At 49.6% G+C, this 21,681-nt stretch overlaps 1 protein-coding gene across 1 annotated transcript in view; it reads left to right on the forward strand.

Moving 5' to 3' along the window:
- The window catches only part of Slit3 (slit guidance ligand 3), a 582,461-nt gene that overhangs the window by 505,221 nt on the left and 55,559 nt on the right, over positions 1 to 21,681 (forward strand). Inside the window, exons 17-21 of the mRNA XM_021213834.2 lie at positions 3,945 to 4,088; positions 5,076 to 5,219; positions 6,597 to 6,760; positions 7,715 to 7,847; positions 20,476 to 20,544. Of these exons, the coding sequence (XP_021069493.1) occupies positions 3,945 to 4,088; positions 5,076 to 5,219; positions 6,597 to 6,760; positions 7,715 to 7,847; positions 20,476 to 20,544 (654 nt within the window). The remainder of the gene's footprint in view (positions 1 to 3,944; positions 4,089 to 5,075; positions 5,220 to 6,596; positions 6,761 to 7,714; positions 7,848 to 20,475; positions 20,545 to 21,681) is intronic.

The raw sequence follows: 21,681 nt of genomic DNA on the forward strand, positions 1-21,681 counted from the left end.
CTACAGAGGTAGTGTGTCAGGATATCTGACAGTAGAGCGTTTGAAGCCAGTGGTGTGTCTGCCTCATACTTGAGCCAGGTTCCTAAGGCTGGCTGGTCTTGAATCTACTATTTCTGATTTGGGCGAAGGTAATTGGACCCTGCTGTGTTTTCTGCACCTCTGGCCCTTATACTCTGGTCACCCCACACAGCTTTCCAAAGAGCATCACAGCTGTGAGAGGTAGGATCCCTGCCCACATGCTTTAGGCCCTGAGTACCATCCCAAATGCAGAGACGGGATTTGGGTGGAGAGAGCGGAGAGGGCAAACAGAAAAAAAGGAGACTCTGTGTTCAAAGAGCTGTGGCTCTCCTCGCAGTGGACTTGGGCCAGTTCGGATGCTGAGGAGAGTGGCCCATAGCCTGGAAATCAGCCAGCCTCTAGCTGAAGTCCTGGGTACATGGTTGGACTTGTCGCTGGTTCCTGTATTTTTAATAAGAATTAGTCAACCACTTTCAACACTCAGACGCTTTCACAGAAACCATAAACCCTCACTTTCTGGTACCTCTGGGACTATCAGATCCCCCGGGCAGAACTAGCTCCGCCGTCTCAGGCTAGCCCAGTAGAGTCTGACAGAATAGCAGCTGCTCCTTAGATGGACTCAAGGTCCTGGTCACCTTTGTTTCCAAGGGGCCTGCTTCTCATCACCATTAAGTCACCCGCTTAGAGGCCATAAGTTTGTAGTAGTCCCTCAGGGAGGGACAGGTTCATTCATGGTCAGTGGACAAGACCTCCTGGCACTGTGCCAGAGCATACCCCTCATAGCCAGTTGTCCTTCATTCCCGGAAAGGTCTACCTAGCTCTCTGCTATGGTCCTCCTGAGACCAGACTCTGTTCCCACTGCAGGAGTCTCTGGCCAGCCCTGTAGCCATAGGGAATAGTGCCTGGGAGAGCCTGCCCTCCTCTGCCTGGACTCAGGCTTTCTGCAGGGAGTTTATGGACCCCTTGCTTGCCTCTCTGCCCTTTGGGAAGGAAGAGCGAGGTCAGAGCACCCATCAGCTTGCAGGGGCGGTACCCACGAGCCCGCTGAACCACCCCCGGCCCCAGGATGAGGTTCTGAGGCTGGACCAAGAGAGCCGAAGGCACAAGGAAGGACCTTCCTCCAGAGAGGCCTGTGGGGGCAAAGGGCGAGAGCCCTCTAGCTACATGTTGAGGCATCCCGGGGGAGGGAGGAGTATCAAGAAAACACGGCATGGAGGCTTCACCAGAGCTCTTAGAAAATCCAGACACGATCATTTCATGTCTAGAGCATTTGCTCCCAGCTCCGCTCTGTCTCCATCCCCCAACTGCGGATTTAGCGGTAAGCCCCGCTTTGCTGGATAGAGAGGAAACAGCAGCCAGCCCTTCTAGAAAGCACTACAACAGCCCCCACCCCTTCTATTCTTCATTCTCCCAGATCAAGGAAATGTGATTCACAAACCTTACAGTAATGGGACGTTAATTTTACTCTGTTGTAGAAACAGCTGTTAGTAAGTGGGCACCCTCCCACGTCCACTGTTCTAACTCACCGTCATTATCCAGCCCTGCATGCTCATGCCCTAGCAGCCCCTCTCCCTGGAGCCTAACCTGCTAGGAAAACCTTGGTCTCAATCCCTATATCTTGTTTAGGGTTCATATGCTGTCTCCCCCCATGCACACACACACACACACACACACACACACACACACACACACTCCTGGCTTGTCCTTGGCCAGGACAGCCAGAATCGATAAGGAAACATGTTGAGTGCCACGTTCTTTGCCCCAGTTCAGGGGTGCCCCAGCTAACAGGCCTTAAGGACAGGGACTTTGGGGTGTTACCAGGAGAGTACTGGGTTGAGCAGTAACAAAACAAAGAGGAGATTTAAAAGAGTCTAACACACACACACACACACACACACACACACAACCAGCACAGATGTCTATAAGGGTCGGCCCTGTTTTTCCCTGGGTATCCAGGCCACCCACAAGGAAGGGAACGTGTCTCACATTGAACCTTTGGGCATTTCATTATGTGGGTCCCTCGTCTCTCTGGAGGCTTCAGCCCTGTGCTCTGTGAAAGGGTTGGTGTGCCTCCATACCCATCCAAGGCACTGGCACGAAGTAGTATCCACCCCCAGGGGGTCTGGGCATGAGGCCAGTATCTGCTAGCCCATCAGTTCAGAAAACCTTACAGGCTCAGGGGACATCCTCAGGGTCTCCTGTTCACGGTACAGGGCTCAGCTGTGCTGAGAAGTAGGCCTCCTCCCTCATCACCCATGAGCACCATCAGGCTTGGTTCCATCCAGATAACCATGAGTACCTTCAGACTGGGGCACAGGATAGTCCACAGAGAACCACTACCTCTTGGTCTGAAAGAGCCTGGGAACTAGAATTTTATATGGCTGTCACAGCATCTGCCTGTGACTGTCCTGGTATGTTCTCCCATGCGGAGGACAGCAGGTTTTAGAGAGAAGGGCCTGATCTCAGAGCTGGGGCAGACTTGGGATTGGGCCGGATGGGAACAGAGATGCTATGAGAAAACCAAGATCCCGGGGTTGGGAAGATGAGTCGGTTGGCAGGGTGCATGTTGTACACCTGAGTTGGCTCCGCAGCACCCGTGTATAGCTAAGGGCAGCAGCGTAGCCCTTACCTAGGACTGAGGACGAAGGGAGAGGAGGACCCCTGGAGCTCACTGCCAGTCAGTCTGCTCCAGTCAGGCAAGCTCCAGGTTCAGTGAGAAACCATGTCTCAGAAAATAAGGCAAAGAATAACTGAGAAAGATACCTGATGACACACATGTGCATTCACACACACACACACACACACACACACACATACACACACACACACACATACACACATACACACACATACTCACATACACACACATACGCATACACACACATACGCATACACACATACACACATACACATACATACACACACACATACACATATACACACATACACACACATACGCACACACATACACACCTACACACACATACGCATACACACATACATACATACACATACACATACACGCATACACACATATACATACACACATACACACACATATGCATACACACATACACACACACATACGCATACACACATATATATACACATACACACACCCATACACATACACACACATACACACACATACACACATACACACACATACACACATACACACACATATGCATACACACATACACACACATACGCATACACACATATATATACACATACACACACCCATACACACACACACACACACACACACACACACGAATTCTGTAACTTAGTAATACAAGGGAGCTAGTCCTCACAGCTCCCGAGAAAGAATCACCTACAGAAGGAGGGAGGGACCTCAGTGGAATGTCTCTTATGTCCCAGGAAACCTAGCTTCGTAGCCCAGCTCTCAGCTGTGTAAATCTAGGGAAGTTATTCAATCTTCCCGGAACCCAGAGTCCTCACTTGTAATGGAGGGCAGTAGTATCCAGCTGCTGGGCGTTGCTTGAGGCTCTGACGAGGTTAAAGCAGTCTGACTCTCATGTGGCCTCTCCTAAGTGAGAAGTAGGAAACAATACTCAGTAGGAAGTATCCACTTGTACAGGCTTCTGCTGAGAGTGCTACACGTCCCCCAAGTGTGTGCATCCCCATTGAAGAGGGGCTACTTTATGTTCTTCTCCATCTCTCTTTTGAGGATGACTGCACAGTGGGAGCCCCTGGGGAAGAAAAGAGTGACTCTTCCAGGCATTCAAAAAAAAATGATTACACTGAGACCCTTTAAGTCCTGGGCTGTGTATATTTCTCCACCTGCTGTGAGGAGTGACCTCATGTCCGTGAGCACAGAAGCTGAGACTCCAGTGTCAGGGAGCTGGGGACTGCGCTCCCTCCATCCACCTGATCCTCCTGCTTCTACCCCCACCTTCTAGAAACCTGAGCAATAACAGGATCAAGGAAGTGCGGGAGGGTGCCTTCGATGGAGCAGCAGGTGTGCAGGAGCTGATGCTGACGGGGAACCAGCTGGAGACCATGCACGGGCGCATGTTCCGGGGCCTCAGTGGCCTCAAGACACTGTGAGTACCCGGGCTTGGGTACAGGGGGATGACAGCTGTGGACAAGGATCGCAGTCAGGCACTGTCCTGGCCTACTGATTCATTCCTCTATGGCACCAGACTTTCCCACCTTTAATGCAAAGAAGCTGACATGCTAAGCCCACCATCATGCTCACACCTAATCACACCGCACTCAGAGCCACTCTAGTGCACACATGTACATATTCATTCCAAAGACATACTGAGGGGTGCACACAAACAGCGATTTAACCATAACTAATATACACATGCTGTACCCCTGAACATATCTGAGGGCAAGCATCTATGTTCAAGCACACACGCATACAGTGGACCCACATGTGGGTCCTCTTCCTCCTGGAAGTACACGTGCACACACAACCACATCATCTGCACAAGAGCACATGGATAGCTGTGGTTTGTGTTTATGATCTGTCTTGATTATTCATCTGTTGCTGTGAAGAGACACCAGGACCAAGGCAACTTACAGAAGAAGGTATTTAACGGGGACTTGCTTACAGTTTCAGAAGGTGAGTCCATGACCATCATGGCTGAGTATGTGGTGGCAGGCAGGCGGGAAGCAGGCATGGTGCTGGAATAGTAGCTGAGAGCTTACATCTGATCCAGAAGTGTGAGGCAGAAAGAGAGAGGCAGAGAGAGCCAAATGGAAGAGCGTGGGCTTTAGAAACCTCACGCACCTCCAGTGACACACCTCCTCCAACAAGGCCACGCCTCCTGATCCTTCCCAAACAGTTCCACCGGCTGGGGACCAAGCAGTCAACTCTGTGAGCCAATGGAGGTCATTCTCATTAGAACCACCACACAGTGTGTGAAATACGTGCTCATATACATTTGCATGTGTCCCAGTGAGGGTCCAGGCCCTGCTCATCACCAGCCAAACCTGAGCAATGACTGGTCGAGTCAGGAGGTGGTTGTCGGTCTCTTGAGAGGCAAGCTCACTACCCATGACCCTCTCCTGTGTTCTTCCAGGATGTTGAGGAGCAACCTGATCAGCTGCGTAAGCAACGACACTTTTGCGGGCCTAAGCTCTGTGAGACTGCTGTCGCTCTATGACAACCGGATCACCACCATTACCCCTGGAGCCTTCACCACACTTGTCTCCCTGTCCACCATGTGAGTTCTCCCCAGCACGCTGCCACTCCCTCTGTCCCCACCCACCCACCCCACCCCCGCTCTGCAGAACGCCCTGACATCCCAGCTTCCCTCTGACCGTGGCCAAAGTCACCTGCCCATCTGTCTATTTAATAGGCATTTGTCTGGTTCTCTCTATGTGCCGGATACCATCTAAGTACTAAGGGTTACAGACCTGGCTCCTCCTCCTCCCTGTGAATTGTCCCTGTGATGAGGAAGGCCTGCACAAGCTTTGTAAAGAAGCAGTAGAGAAGACTCATTTATTGAAGAAAGTGGGAAATGTATTCCCTGTAGTAGTTGCGGCCACACGGAGGCCCCATGGTTGGTTGGAGCAGAGTAAATATGCAAAGCTTAGTAAGGCCATTGAACTGAGTACGTGTGGATATGGGGTAGAACAGGATTAGAGAGGAGGCCAGGGTCAAACTGTGTGGCCATGGGGGCTGCTTTAGTTTGAAAGCATGCCAAGAACCTGGAAACTTTGCCTGGAGGTACATGTGCACACACAACCACATCATGTGGCCAGGGGACAACAGTCTAGTTTCTCCCAACTGTGTGCCCTGTGCCCTGCCACCCAGCCCTGCTGACCTCGCACTTCCTACCCTCGCACTTACACCCTTCCCGAGGCCTTCATACTGGCAACTCCTAGATTCCACAGCCTGGGAAGCCCCCTCTCATGGCCTTGCCTCTGCCTCCTCTGCCCATGTGGTCTGTCCCTCCCCTACTCTACCCTCTGCCACAGTCGCATGATAGATGTGTCCCGACCCTGGGGCAAACATTCAAAGAGACTGCTGCCACCATCATCCCCCATCCCATATGTCCATCATGCTACTTCATGGACGGGGACAAAGCTCCTGTGGTGCACAGGTGTGCTTCCGGATATGCAGATGCCCATGGAGATGCCGGCCTCAGTCATAGGGCAGCTGCTCACAGGCATAGAACTAGCCTTGGTACTGCCAACACCGAAGGAAAGTAAAAGACACAAGTCAGAAAAAGGAAGGGGCTCAGCTGCCCCCAGGCAGGAGCACGGACACCCCAGCCCCGCTAACTGCAGGCATTTCCGGTGGGAAAGAGGGTGTGGACACTGATATCGAGTACAGGAAATTCTCCTCAGAGGACCAACCAGCTTTGCCCAAGTGAGGCTGGGTGGACAGAGGAGGCCAAGGCTGGAGGTCATAACACACCCATCAGCATGGGCCATGGTTGCATCCATCCCCTGTACTTTTGAGGAAACTTCTGCATCCCCAGGAAGGGATACCAAGACCCAGCGCCTCCTAGAGAGAGCAAGCCTGGGCTACAGAAGTAGACTTTGGGCTAGGGTCAGGGTGGGCAGTGACCACTCAGAGGCTCTCTCTCCCTCAGAAACCTCCTGTCTAACCCTTTCAACTGCAACTGCCACATGGCTTGGCTCGGCCGCTGGCTGAGGAAACGCCGCATCGTCAGCGGGAACCCCAGATGCCAGAAGCCCTTTTTCCTCAAGGAGATTCCTATCCAAGACGTGGCCATCCAGGACTTTACCTGCGACGGTAAGCGGGAGTGAATCGGGAAGGCAAGGCAGGCTGCTGAGACCTCTGACTCCACTCTGCCTTCCTGGAACACAGGCTCTGAGGGACTCGGCTCCAGAGGCGAAAGAAAGCGTCTCTTTCTGAGGCTACCTTCCTTTCCTCAGTTGTATATCTGTACTGGCGTCATTAAAACGAGATGTGTGTCCATTCAGGACACCATCCTCGGTGTGAATGCCACTGTACCCGATGCACTTAGCTGCCGTGTCCACGGTGAGTTTAGGGCTCAACAGATGCTATGCCCCTCTGTACACAGCTTACACAACCGGACACGCAAGTCTCCCTGTCCATGTTCCAGTGAAAGTCAGGGTATGTACTTGCGGGAAACAGACTTCAAGAAAATTGCTTTTGACTGAGAGATATGAACCCACAAATCTGAGGCTTTGGGTCTCAGGACCCCAGAAGGCATATCTGATCAAATGAATTCAAGTTTGTATAGCTGTTTGCAGATTAGTTGAGGTGCATTGTAATAGGCTGATGACATGCCCACCACTCTGTAGGGGTGCTTATGGTGCTCAGTGGAGAGGAAAAGGTAGGAAGGGGAGGGGAAAGGCCAGGCTCTGCCTCTGTCTGACCACTCCTTTCAGAGTCATGGCTTCTTCCTCATGTGACAGACAGGACCCCCTTCCCCATGTGGCCATGGGTCTGCGTTAGCAGCTTGACTGGTCTTCCTTTCATTTGGAGTGCATTAAACAGCAGAGGTCCTTCCCATGCTCCAAGGCACACGTCCTTTGCCTCTGGCAGGGGAAGAAACCAGTAGCTGCCTTTAGTTCTGGCCTGGGCTCCCTGCTGGTGTTAGGTAGATCTGGCCTTTGCTAGAAACAGTCTGGCCCTGTCAGCTAGCTTTACCTGGCTGCTCTCCTGGGGGGGGGGGGGGCTTATCTTCCAGGATGCTCACCCTGTCTGGGTCCTCCACAGGCAATGAGGAGAGCAGCTGCCAGCTGAGCCCACGCTGCCCCGAGCAGTGCACCTGTATGGAGACAGTGGTGCGATGCAGCAACAGGGGTCTCCGTGCCCTCCCCAAAGGCATGCCAAAGGATGTGACTGAACTGTAAGTACCACCCCAGCCCCTGCAGCCTAACCAATAGGAGCTTTCCTGCTGTACCCCAACAGCTCCAGGAAGGGTGTGGGGCCTGTTTTCCCTGGAACCCAGCAGAGCTTTTCCCAGGCAGTGGTTGAGAGCTTCGATTGATGTTAGGAGGTTGGGGCGGAATTAAAGGAGAAGAAGGAGGCCGGCCAACTCCAAACCATCTTCACCTGTAAGAGAGGCAGACCTGACTCCGTTCTCCCTGTAGATACTCCAAAGTTCAAGAGGACTGCTGTATTCCTTGTACTGTCCAAGAACCCCCGTGCTGGATCCTGCCTTTCTGACTCCCACAAAGCCTCTCTGTGACCCTCACAACAGCACAGGGTATTATGAGAGCATCTTTTGGTTCATTGGCGAACATGCTTTTACAATCTTATTCCATTCCTCCTTCAAGCAACGCTGTCAAGCAGGTGACTTGTCAGAGCTAAGTCGCACCGATTTCTAGAACATCTTCGCTGCCCAGGTTCCCCACTGTTGCTTCCCAGAAGTTAAGTGAAACAGGTGCCAACTTTTCTTTGGAGGGCTCCCAGTACTGGATGCAGAGCTCTGTCTGGTTCAGCAATAGCTAGGCCTAGCTCTCTGTCAGCCACGGGTGCTCACCACCTGGTCCAGAAGAACCCCCCCAGGCTTGCACTGCCTGCCCATGCTCTGTCACACTGCCTCTTCTGTGCAGTCATTCTTTAGCTCACCCCATGGGGATGAGGTGCCCTGTGTGCCAGGCTCTCTGCCAACATGGGGAGATGACCCTTAGCAGGACAGGCGGGCCCAACGCTCATGAGGCACATGGTCTCTCCGGAGAACGTAGACGTTTGTTCTGCCATCTCTGAAGCTCCTATGGCTTCATGAGGATGTGAAAGAAAGGCTTACTTGGTCTGGTTGGCAGCAGGTTCTGCGTCTCCTCTCTGGGGTGTCCTGATACCACCTGTACCAGCACAGAGAAGACAGTGCAAGTCCAGAACAGCTGGGGTCCCCAGGGTGCCTCTCCCTCTGGGGTGTCAGACACCACTATCCACCAGGCCAGAGGTGGGAAGCAGAGTCCAGGACCAGCAGGACCCCGGTCTGGTTGGGAGTGAGGGAGGGGTCATAGGGAAGAAAGAAAAGGCTTTCTCTGAGAATCTTAGTGTTACAGTTCTTTTAAGCTCAGGCCTTCTTCACTGAACTTTAATGAAGCAGCTCTCTAAGACAGCCTTAGCTTGTTCCTATTTCCTTACTGGGGGTGGCTTTGAACACGTACACTTTATTAGAGATGAACCAAAGGTTACAGTGTTGGGGGAGGATGAGACTATCCATTGAGGGAGAAGGTCATTGGCTGAAACCTAAGGCTACCGAGATGCCTCGTGTGCATGCAGAATTCCAGGTACTGGGTTATGTGACTGACTGCCTGTGACCACCTTGTGGGGATCACCCGATTAGCACTTCAAGCACACAGAAACAGGGAGGGAGTTGATTCTAATCTCGGTTTTTGAGATTTCCAGGATTTGTACAAGCTCAACCTCACCTGGTTCGTGCTAACGCCTCTGGTGGCATGGTCCACGTGCCCTCCATCACTGAAGGACAAAAGGACAGAATAGACAGAAGTAGCTACACAGGTGGAGGCCCTGTTATAGGAACTAGAAGAGACAGATGAGGGGAGTAACAGTTGATCAGGGTGTCCCAGCAGCAAGACTCACACTGCCACTTACACCCACACTGTCACACTTGTGTGTCAGAGCTCCCTCCCAGACCCTAGGCCCACTCCCTCTGCTGGGGCCGCCTGGACATGAATCCTCGGACATAAGTAACAGAATGTGACATGACCCAGATATCCCTGGGAGCCTCCATCACGTCCCAGGCCTGTGTCCCCTAGCTGGGCTGTGAGCACGCCAGCCTCTTAGAATGTAAGCAGGTCTTAGGTGAGACTGTCACTCCTGGCATTCCTGATTCTCAGGGAGGTTGTCATGGAGACTGGCAGCCCCAGTCACTAAAAGTTCCTGTCAGCATGGGTATGGACTGAAGCTGAGCCCCTGAAAGTCTGTGTGAGCATGTGGTGATCAGTTTCCAGGCATGGACGCTGCAGAAACTGGCCGTGGAACGTGCTCCTTCCCAAAATGGGTGTCACAAGCAACATGTCAAAGTGCAGAAATGCCGTGAAGACAGCTCATGCATGCTTTTCTCTAAGGTTCGGGACACAGAGACTAAAATAGCAAAAGTAATTGGGGTTCTGTGCCTTTAGAGACCCTCAGATTCTCTTCTGTGGAAGAGATGATGTCTCTCCCAGCCAAGCCTGGTTTCTGGTGCACTCCAAGGAGTTCAATTCTGGCCCAGAACCATCTAGGCCACAGTGAAGATGGGGGGTGGGGGGGAGAAGAACAAGTAATCAAGAGAGTGAGAGCCAGGAGGCCGGGCCACTGCTGCGGGGCCCCAACCTCGGAGCTTTTTGTGCTTTTTTTGGAACACGTGTTTGTCGGAGATACTATTAATGTTTGACAGGACACACTGGAAACTAACGCACACCATTTTGAAATACCTACTTCTTATTCCACCTAAAAGTCTCTATCCACCACATATTTATATAAGAAGTATGTTGTTGAGACAAACCAGAGATTGAAGCGCGGATTTTTAGCATTGATCACACACCACGGGAGGTGGGATCTTCTGAAAGGGTAGCTACCATGGGGAACCTGCATTTGCATCCGTAGACTTGCCTCTTCTCTCCTAATCCACACTGGACTGTCTTGGACTTTGAGTAGTACTGTCCCCCAGCTGGGATCTACAACATCACCCACTGGGTACTTAGAACGCCCACTGAGTTATGCAGTTGGTGACACAGCCCATTCTCCAGTAGATAAAACTCCACGTCATTGACCTGGATACCTGTCTGTTTCCCATCAGGAAAGTCTTCAGCGAGAGCTGTCGAGCAGAGTTCAGGTTTTTCAAAACTGTTAATAGTCATGTGAAAGCTCCAAATCTGTCGCTGGTGGCCAATACCATCTGGGCTTTGCCCTGTGTCCTTTTCTTCCTTTTCAGAAACTGTGGGTTCTGAGGAAACCCTGCCAGTCATTCTTTTAAGTAGCAACAGTGTTTCATGGGAGAATTCCAAAGCAGCTAGTTCAGGGAGCGAGGCAGTAGAATTTCACTGAGCACAGGAGGGCTGCAGAAATGCTGTGTGTGCACTGTTCATTTTGTTACACAATTGCCAAAGAATGAGCGCTCCCTCCAGAGTCTAGCATTGATACTGTTGATAGCGTATACTGCCTTGCCAAGGGCAGTTCTTAAGTGTGGCTTGCTTTGTTATTTTATGTGCAAATGTACACAGAGAGACAGCCCAGTTACTCAGGCCCAGTGCTCTCTGCCTTAAATGTCCCACACCATTGTCCTCTGTTGGTTTCATGCCACCAGATGTGAGCTGAGTACAAAAGGGAGGATGTTGGCCTTGTTAACGATATGTGTATGTGGGTTGGGGTACATGTGTGTACAGGTACCCACGGGGATCGTGACATGACAAGGCAAGGTTGAGAGATGCCCTGGAGCTGAAATGACAGGCAGCTCTGAGCCACTCAGTGCAAGTGCTGGGAACCAACCTTGGAAAGAGTAGTATTGCCCTCATAACCACTGAGCCACTCTAAGTGGAAAGAGTATTGTCTTGGATAGGGTTTCTACTGCTCCAATGAAACACATGACCAAAAAGCAAGTTGAGGGGGAAGGGTCTATTTGGCTACATCACTATTCATCATTGACAGAAGCTGGGGCAGGAACTCAGACAGGGCAGGAACCTGGTGACAAGAGCTGACGCAGAGGCACAGAAGTGGGTGCTGTTTAATGGCTTGCTCCTCGTGGCTTGTTCAGCCTGCTTTCCTATGAAACCCAGGACCACCTCCTCATGGAGGGACACGCGGGAGTCAAACCCGCATTGCAGTCAGCAGCATGGTTTTCTGTGGCTCTCTCCATAGAGAAACACGCTGGAAGCAAAAGAGGAGTGAAGGTTTTCTTTTGACAGTCAAATATAAACTAGGTAGAGATATTATATATATACATATATACTTAGATATACACACATATATATGTATATATACATAAATCTTTCCATGTGGGTATAATACATACCCATATATGAATATATATGCATTTGACATTTGACACTATTCTAAAATCTATCCATAGGGCCCCTCATAATAATTCTTCATGGTAATGATTATCATACACTCCATTTTACAGCTATGTAAATACAGCTCAGAGAGGTGAAGTGCCTTGCCTGAGGTTACACAGTTATTAGATAGCCAGGATGACAGCCGAGCTGTCCCCACTTCACCCAGGCCTCTGGTGGGAATCCTGGCCTGGAGTAGGGTCTCCTGGAAGGTGGCCGTCCTCTCCATCCTCCACTCAGCAGGTCCTGGAATTCTTTGTGAGAACCTGTCTGCTCTGCCGAGCTTGAAGTGGGAGTAGAAGGCAGGGAGTGTTCTGTGCAGAGACCGGTGTGGGTTGTCACGCAAGGCAGGTGAGTTCTCCAGAGCGAGGGCTGAGAGAGAGCATTTAAATTCAGGTCAAGGCAAAGGTTGACCTGCTGGAAAAGCTGCAGCAGGTTCTGAGGCTGGGGGCAGAGGACAGGTTTCTGAATGGTCCCTGCGGACCCCACTGCAGCTCTAGGCAATGGTGGAGCTGAGAGCGCTCATCTCATCAAGGGCTCCCCACAAAGAGCATCCCTCACTGCTGCATCTGCATTTCTGAAGTGAAGCTTTTTGATTCTGTGTCTTCCAAGTCATGATGCCAGGGCATGGGGACACCCTGTACCGAAAGCAGCTCCCACTCGCTCTGTCGTGCTAGATACAGCTCCCTTGGGGAGTTCCAGGATTCTTATTGCCCAGGTGATCTTTCCTGAGTCTGGCTGTTGCCAGGCAGTGTGTGGGAAGGCCACAGCAAGTGTGCAGACATGACTCTACAGAGAGACTCAGGCTGAAGATACTACCGGGGACTGAAACAGGACGTAATGCCCAGAGGCTTAGATGTCATGCGATGTCACCTGTGGGGGGGTGGGGGGGGGAGCTGCAATGTGGGAGGCATACTTGAGGACTGAGGACTGAGGTCACGGGAGGAAACTAGACAAAGAGGCAAATGCGGGATCAGTGCAGGCAGAGCCCTGGCCACCCTCTCTTTGGTCATTCAGGGAAGGACAAGGCCAGTGCAGTTGCAGATATGAGACCCAGAGAGGGGCGTAAGGCCCTTGCAGTTTCCTGTCTGGACTTGGCTAAGTTGCAGTATCAATTATCATGGTGAAATACTTGGTCTAGATGTTTCTGTGAATGTATTTTATAGGTACTGTTAGCACCTGCAATGGGTAGACATTGCAAGCAGTGAAGATTATGGCAGCAGAGAGAGGACAAAAAGCATGTGGTTGGTTCACTTTGCAAAGTGAGACAGGAAGACTTACAGATGAGCAAGCACCGAGCCACTCAGTTTCTCTCCCCCCCCCCCCCTTTCCCCCCCCCCCCCCCCCGTTCTCACCCTCCCCTACCCCCACTAAATACAAAGACTGAAGCCGAGGCGACACCCTGAGCCCATCACGGAGACTGAGAAACTCAGGGGTCCCTCGCCTTTCTCTGGGTTAAACAGCGCAGGTTACCCTTGGTTACCATGGTTAGCATGGGGGACTCCAACTTGTGTGAAACGGGGCAGAGCCCTCTGTGGTTTGGCCTGTGTTGCTGAGGGGTTTGCAGACTCACCTGTGTACACAGGGGTGAATAGATGGTAATCAATCGGGAGGCCCCAGTGAATGAATGAATGAATGAACGAACGAACGAACGAACGAATACCCGAATACCCAACTCCTTGGCCTGAGGCCACAGCCTAGGTGTGTGCACAGCTGAACTTTAGCCCCTGAATAAAGCTTCCTGAAGGCAGAACTGGAATTCGATCCACCTGTGTATCCCCCAGCGCCTAGTGCAGCACAGCACTTCACAGACTCACGAGAGAGGACCACATGGCGATACTAACCAGTACACCATGGCAGCTTGAGGCTTCCCGAGTCCTGCCCAGAGTTCTGTGCCGTGTGGCTCCCCTGGGGCTGGCCACAGGAAGAGAATTGCTAGGTCAAAAGTGAGGACATTCCAACTTGTCTGCCGTTGCCAGGATTGCTCATGCCCTGCCTTAACCTGTTTCTGCCTAATTTGGTCACTTTGTGATAGGTCTTGGATACCCTAGCCATGTGTTTGCAAACTCATATCCCAAATTAGGTCTTGGCATATTAGAAATGCAGATTTTTCTAGTCCTACCCCAGACCTTCCTGATCAGAACCAGCTTCAGGCGACCCCAGGCCATTTGCACATCTGTTAAAGCTTGAGAAATGCATAGATAGTAGAACAGAGACCTCGTGGAACTAAGGGCTGGCACGAGGCAGACAACTGCTAATGACAGCCTACTGTAAATGCTGTGCTGAGGGAAACTCACCCCAAGAGCTGACCTTGGAAGTGACCTTAACAAATCTTCACTTGTGTCCTGAGCAACAGGAAGCCTGGGGGCAGGACTTGTTGGGGACTTGCTGGGGTTAGTGCTTGTTGGGGACTGGTTGGGGACTGGTTGGGGTCAGGGAACTGGCCTGTGGCCCTGGCTGAGAGCAGGCTTGCTAGTGACTGTCTTTGTCATTCACATGGTTACACTGAGGCTGCTTTCCTCTGGAAGCCTGCATATGCAGACTTTGCCTCATCCTAGCTGAGCAAGTCCCTGCAGGAGCCTTGGGTCCAGGCAGGACACTGTTTATCCAAGAACTCCTGTCTGTCAGGGACCCACATTCTGCAGCTTGGCCCCTACTGTCAGGATGTGTTCCCTGTGACACAGACATACCCCCCCTTCCTTATTTCCAAACAAGACATCACAGATCCTTGGTGTTGAATTGCAGTTCTTTTTTCAAATGTTTTATCATATGTAAATTATGCACAGTGATGGCTTTCATTTCATTTTGACCTTTTCATGCATAGTATAGCCTGATCATATTCACCCCCTTTAGCCTCTCTTGTCCCCCTCCCATGCCACCATCTTCTTTCCTCTTTCTGACTAACACCACACTACCTTTTATCGCCGGTATTTATGGCCCAGTGAAACTCCTTGGTATTGCTTGCAGGAACATGGCCAGGCTTGTTTACAGTGCACACTTGCCTGAGCAGTAGAGGTGTAGCATGTACTGGCCATGGCTGAGCAAGACCATTCCTCTCAGTAGCCTGCATAGCACTTGTGGGACAGTGAAGGTTAGCCAACAGGGAGGGAAGGGGTTTCCAGCACAGCTCCTGTTCCAGGAGCAAACAGGAGATGTAGAATCTTCAGAAATAGGGACCTACCATTCAGTTCTGGTAGGTAGTGAACAGTGGTGACATTTGTGTATAGTGTCCAAGGGGTCTTAGGGACCTCCCTGCACAACAGTTTTTACAGCAGCATCCCACTCACAAAGGGCACTGGGATTTTCATTCCTTAACCTGTAGCTTCTGGGAGCAGCTATGTCCACCCACACACTGTACCTCCATTTAAGCTTTCCACATAATGTTTGATTGGCTTATGGGTATCAGATTTCCTTATGGTCTTTTCACACATCATCCGTGTGGACCGACAACTCTATCTTTTCCTTTCCCCATCCCCCTGCCTCCCACCCCCTATTTAAACCTTTCCTGTTTCCCCCTTCCTTCCACTATTGTGTTCTAGTACTTCCCCTTAGAGACCCTCTCCTTCCTCTCCTATTGGCCCCTCTCTAGGTTTCTAAGTGCCACATACATTCTTTCTCACATAAATGCACATATATAAAAATTAGAGGCCGGGCTCTACATGCGGGAGAGGACACCCACCGCCTGTCTTCCTGAACCTAGGCTTTCTGCACCCTGTCTAATGTTTCCAGTTCCGTCCATTTCCCTGCATATTTCATAATTTCATTTTACGGCTGAGTAAAGTTCCACGCGCGCGTGCATGTACCGCATTTCCATTATCTGTTCGGCAGATGATGGACCTCCAGGCTGAATCCGTTTCTTAGCGGTTGTGAAGGGAGCAGCAATGAGTGCGGAGGAGCAAATGTCTCTGTGGTAGGATGGGGAGTCTTCTGGGCACACAGTGAGGAGAGCGGTTGCTGGGTCCGATGAAAGTTCTGGTTTCAGTTTTTAGAGAAAACTCCAGGCAGGAGGCCATAGTGGCTGCACCATGCATGTTCCCACTGACAGTGAGTGAGCGCTCGCCTTTCCACAGGCCCTGGACAGCATTTGTTGCCACTTTTTTCCTTTTTAATAGCTACTCTGATTGGGGTAAGATGGAATTTCAAAGTAGTTTTAATTTACATATCCCTGACGGCTGGGGATGTTGAGTGTATTTTAAAATGTTTATTGGCCGCTCATATTTCTTCTTTTGAGAATTCTCCGTTAAGTTCCTTGGCCTAGTTTTTCACTGAGTTTTTATTTATTTATTTTTGTTTAGGGTTTTTTAGTTGTTGTTGTTTTTAGTTCTTTGAATGTTTCAGAGACTAATCAGCTGTCAGCTACATCCACGGCAAACAGTTCTCTCCTGCTCTGGAGGCTGTCTCCTCTGTGAGCTGGGCTTTTGTGGGGAGTTTTGTTTGTGTAGGTCTTTAATTTCATGACGTTGCACTTGTCAGTAGTTAACCTTACTTTCTGAGTGACTGGGGTTGGGGGAAGGAGATCCTTAGCTGTGCCTGCACTTTGCCCCCTCACAGCTTCAGTTTCAGGTCTTACACCAATGTCTTCATCCACGGAGTTGATCTTTATGCTGGCTCTGCCATGATAGCCCGTTTCCCTAGCACCATTGGTAGGCAGGTTATCTTTTCTTCAGTGGTTGGCTGGCTGGCTGGCTGGCTGGCTGGCTGGCTGGCTGGCTGGTTGGTTAGTTGGTGTGGTTTGGTTTGGTTTGGTTTGCAACCTTATAGTGGCAGTCAGTTGACTGTGGCTGCAGGCTTGTATCAGCTCTCACTTCTCTGCCATATCTGAGCCTGTTTTCCCGTCAATACCTTGCTGCTTTTATCACTATCGCTCTGTAGTATAACTTGAAATCAGATATGGTGATAACTACCACACTATTCTTTTTGCTCAGGGTTGCTATGGCTAGCTGGGGTCCTTTATGATTCCCTACGAGTTTTAATTGAGTTGTTTTTTTGTTTTGTTTTGTTTTGTTTTGTTTTCTGTAAAGAGTGATGTTGGTAGTTAATGGTCATTGAATCTATAGATCACTTTTGGTAGGTCAGCCAGTTTAACAAGTTAAAGTCTTCTGACCCATGAGCATGGAAGAGCCTCTCTGCCTTCTAGAATCTTCATAAATTTCCTTCTTCCGCACTGCAATGGTTTCATTGTGCATGTCTTTTGCTTCTCTTGTTAGATTTGTTCTATATTTTTGAGATTATTTCCCTGGTTTCTTTCAGGTATATATATATATATATATATATATATATATATATATATATATATATATATATATATATAGGAAGGCTGCTGTGTTGGGGGGGGTGTAATTTTGTGTCCTGGTGCTTTACCGAAAATGTTATTGGCTCCCAGAATTTTCTGGTAGTCTTCAGAGCTCTAAGGTATTAAATCATAGAATTTGCAGATACAGAAATCTGACTTCTTCCTTTTCTCTTTGTGTCCTTTTCATTTCCTTCTCTTCTCCTGTTGCCCTGGGTAAATTTCGAGCACTGTACTGAACAGGAGACAGTGGACAGCTTTGTCCTGTTCCTGATTCTGGTGGAGGTGCCTTTTCTCCAGTTAGCATCATCGTGGTTTTCCTTCATTGTACACACCCTTGGTTATGGCTCCTCCATCCCTAGTCTCCCCTCCCTCCCATGTGGGGGTCAGGGGACAACTGGAGGAGTGGATTCTTTCTTTTCTTTATACCTGTGATGGTTTGTATATGCTTGGCCCAGGGAGTGGCACTTTTAGAAGATGTGGCCCTGTTGCAGTAGCCATGGCCTTGTTGGAGTAGGTGTGCCACTGTGGATGTGGGCTTTAAGACCCTCATCCTAGCTGCCTGGATGTCAGTATTCTGCTAGCAGCCTTCAGATGAAGATGTGGACCTCTCAGCTCCTCCTACAGCATGCCTTCCTGGATGCTGCCTCTGAACTTGTAAGGCGGCCTCAATGAAATGTTCTTATAAGAGCTGATGGTCATGGAGTCTGTTCACAGCAGTAAAACCCTAACTAAGACACTGCCTAACGTGTGTCCTGGGCATCCAACCCAGGTATCAGGCTCCGAAGAAAACGCTTTACCCACTGTGCCATCTCACCAGCCCACGTTTGGCTTAGTCTTGTTTTTCTAGGCCCCGGGGCACATGACTCATTCATTCATTCATTCACTCACTCATTCATTCATCTGAGGTCATTCTGATTGTTAATGTAGGTACTTAGAACTGTGAGCCTTCCTCTTAGGACTGCTTCCATTATATTCTAAGTGTTATATATGACCAGTGTATATTTATTCAATTCTAAGACTTTTTTTCCATCTTGGTATCTTTATTATTCTACAGTGTGCTGCTTAATATCCATGAGTTTGTGAATTTTCTATGGTTTCCGTTTTTCTTGATGTCTAACTTTATTCCACAGTGGTCAGACAGGATACAAGAAGTTATTTCTATTGCCCTATGTCTCCTGAGACTTGCTTTATGTCCTAATGTGTGATGAGTTTTAGAGAAAATTCTGTGAGCTACAGAGAAGAATATGTATTCTGCAATGTCTGGGCGGAACATTTCACAGACGTCTGTTAAATCCATTTGATCTGTAATGGCATTTAATTCTGTTGTTTCTTTGCAGACTTTTTGTTTTTGGTCTGGATGAGCTGTTTATTGGTGAAAGTGGGGCACTGAAATCATTCACCATTGCTGTGTTGGGACTAATCTATGACTTTATATCTAGAAGAAAGATTACCTACATTTAAAAAAACTAACTCTTGATGTACAAATCTCAATACACAAACCTAAGTAACATGAAAAACCAAGACAACCCATATCCTCCAAAACCTACGAGTCCCAGAGAAACGGCCCCCAGTGAGGGTGACTTAGGCAAAGTACCAGAGAGTTCAAAATCATAAACTTAAGTACATTCAGAGAAACGAAAGAGGACACGAATACGCTTCTGGATGAACCCGGGAGAACACAGGCTGCAGTTCTATTGGTCAGTTTTGAGATGATAAAAAAAAGAATAGAGGAGGGGCCAGAAGGGACAAAAGAGGAGGGGGGAGATAGATGCAGATCAGTTCAAAAAGAGAGAGAGAGAAAAGTGAAGATATTTGGTCTGATGTGGTAGAACAGCCCCATCTTTCAGGGAGCTGAGCACAGGCCCTGCAAATCAGGCTAGATTATGCTTTGCAGGGAGAGGGAAAAGGATAGGGGTGGGCAGGGCGCAGAACGAACCCAAGGCAGCCCTGCTAAAATGTCATTGGAGACGAAATAAAGATAGGCTTGGCGTAAAAGGATAGACACCTGCCCAGAGATAGAGGTTCCGGAAACTGACTGATGATTGCCAAACTCCATCTAGACTCTCCCAGCTCCTAGAGCCCTGTCATGCATCCTGGACTTCCTCTGCTATGGATGCTTCCGTCCTCCCTGCTTGGTCCTCCTGTGAGTGACCAGAGGACGGGCACCGTCCTGGACAGTGCTTCACGATGCAGTCTCAGGAGCTGGTCCCACCTCTGTGATTTCCCTCAGGGCAGCAGTTGTAAATGCTGGCTCGGGGCCCTGTGCAGCTCTCATTACTGTCCTGTGTGCTACTTGTCGTCATGGTGAACGTTCTCCTGTACACTTTGGTTCCCACCATATTTTCTGCTACCTGAATGTCCTGCAGATCTGACCCCGAGTTTCTCTTTCTACATCACAATGTCCTCGTTGTCGGGTTTCAGAACATAGTCTTAGACCGTTTGCTGGGTGTTTCTCAAGCATGGTTCATTGAGGGTTTGGGGCTGTCAAGCCACCACAGCAGCAAATGTCTCTCTAAAGTGGCATCGCCCTTCTCCTATGTGGGCTTCCCACCACCAGGCACCCAGCACCAAGGGAAGAAGGTTCCCCACAGTGTTCCTGGTTCCTGTCCTTCTGACTGGTTTTCAGCGCTTACCCAGTTAATTCCCTGGAAGCTCTCGTAGACTGCCCCCAGTGTCACCTGACATCTTGTGTCTCCCTCAATTGAGGTCATAAGACAAATCATGGCTCAGTTTTCCAGCTATCCTCCAGGGCCTGGGTAAAAGCTGTGTGGCATTGTCAGGGAGACCTGGGTTCCAATTCTAGGTCAACCACTTGCTTTCTGTGTGACCCTGAGCAGGCAGTCCCTCGGCTGTGTCGCTGCCACTCAGATATTATGGTATGTCATCACTGAGTGCTTCGTTTATTAATATTAAACAACTTTGCACTGGATGCATGCCTACTATGTACCAGCAGCATCAAGAGCCCCACTAGGATACAGTGGTGGGCAGTTTTAGCCAGAACCTTGCCATCATGAAATGCTATCACTCTAGTGGAGAAAAATATCCCCAATTGCATGGTCATGTAATAGACAATGATGAGGAGGGCAGATATAAAAAGGGAACAGAGTGAGGCCTTGCAAAGACTGTGATCAGAATAGTGTCCTTCCCAGTGCTATAACTCTGCACCTCTCTTTCAGGTACCTGGAAGGAAACCATTTGACAGCAGTGCCCAAAGAGTTATCTACCTTCCGACAGCTGACACTTGTGTAAGGAGCCTGCCACTAGCCAGGCATTTGTTTCTCCTTCCTGGGGTGGTGGGCCGTAGAGACTAAGAAAGAACAGTACTTCGTCAGATGTAGCCATTCTCAACCTGCATCCCCACAGGATGCAGGGAGAAGCAGAACACTGGGGGGAAATGTGGACCAGGCTCTGACCTCTCCAGGCTCCAAGCTGAATTCCTGAGCCTTTTGGAATTTCTGTTGCTTGCAAACTGTAGCCACACTTAGCTCTACCAGGAATACAAACAAGCATTTCTTCTTCCTTCTTTGGTTTCCTAGAAAATGTCTCAAGTGATGGTTTAAACCAAGGGCCTTCAATAATAGCTGCTACAAGCTTCAAGCCTTCCAAGAACCAGATAACCCTTGAATACAAAGCAGAGAACATGAGGCAAGGCCCATGAGCTTTGTCCCTCAACAATCTCACTAGCTTGCCTTGGTGGAACACAGAAGGGTAAACGTATGCCCTGAGCAAATGGCAATGAAAGAAGCCGTGTCTGCTTGAGAGGGCAAAGGAGCCAGTCCACAAGAGACAAGAAGGGTTCTTTCACAAAGTCAGAAGCCCACTAATGAAAAGTCCCAGAAAGCCACCATTTGGTCCCCATTCTTGTTCTCCAGAAACCAAGGTCTCTATGAGCATTTCTCAAACTCAGAGATATGGACATCTGAGGCTAGATATCTATTGGCTAAGGGAGTTGTGATTATTATGAGACACTCAGCAATGACCTTGGCCTCTATTAGATGCCAGTAGTGCTTCACCCAATAGTGACAGCCAAAAATGTCCATAGACATTATCAAATGTCATGGCAGAACAAGAATGCCCAGTTGAGAACCACTGCTCTGTAGTGTGGAATCTCCTCCCAGGGAGGATCTGTCAATGCCGCCATTCCATACTGTGGCCACACCTAGGTACAACATTTAAGTCAAAATATCTAGGCTTGGAACCCTGGCTTCACAAGACTTAAAAGCTCCTTGGGTGTCTCCAATGTGTCACCTTGCTGTTCTGGAAATTTGTCTCTGAGGAAAAAGCCAGAGGGTGTGGTTGATAGAGATGTCTTCTCCTGCCAATTTTGTTTCCTCTAAGAGATGAATCAGATGGAATGAATAAACAACAGAGAGAGGACTGGT

Source organism: Mus pahari, chromosome 14 (assembly GCF_900095145.1).
Source record: "Mus pahari chromosome 14, PAHARI_EIJ_v1.1, whole genome shotgun sequence".
Lineage (NCBI taxonomy): Eukaryota > Metazoa > Chordata > Mammalia > Rodentia > Muridae > Mus > Mus pahari.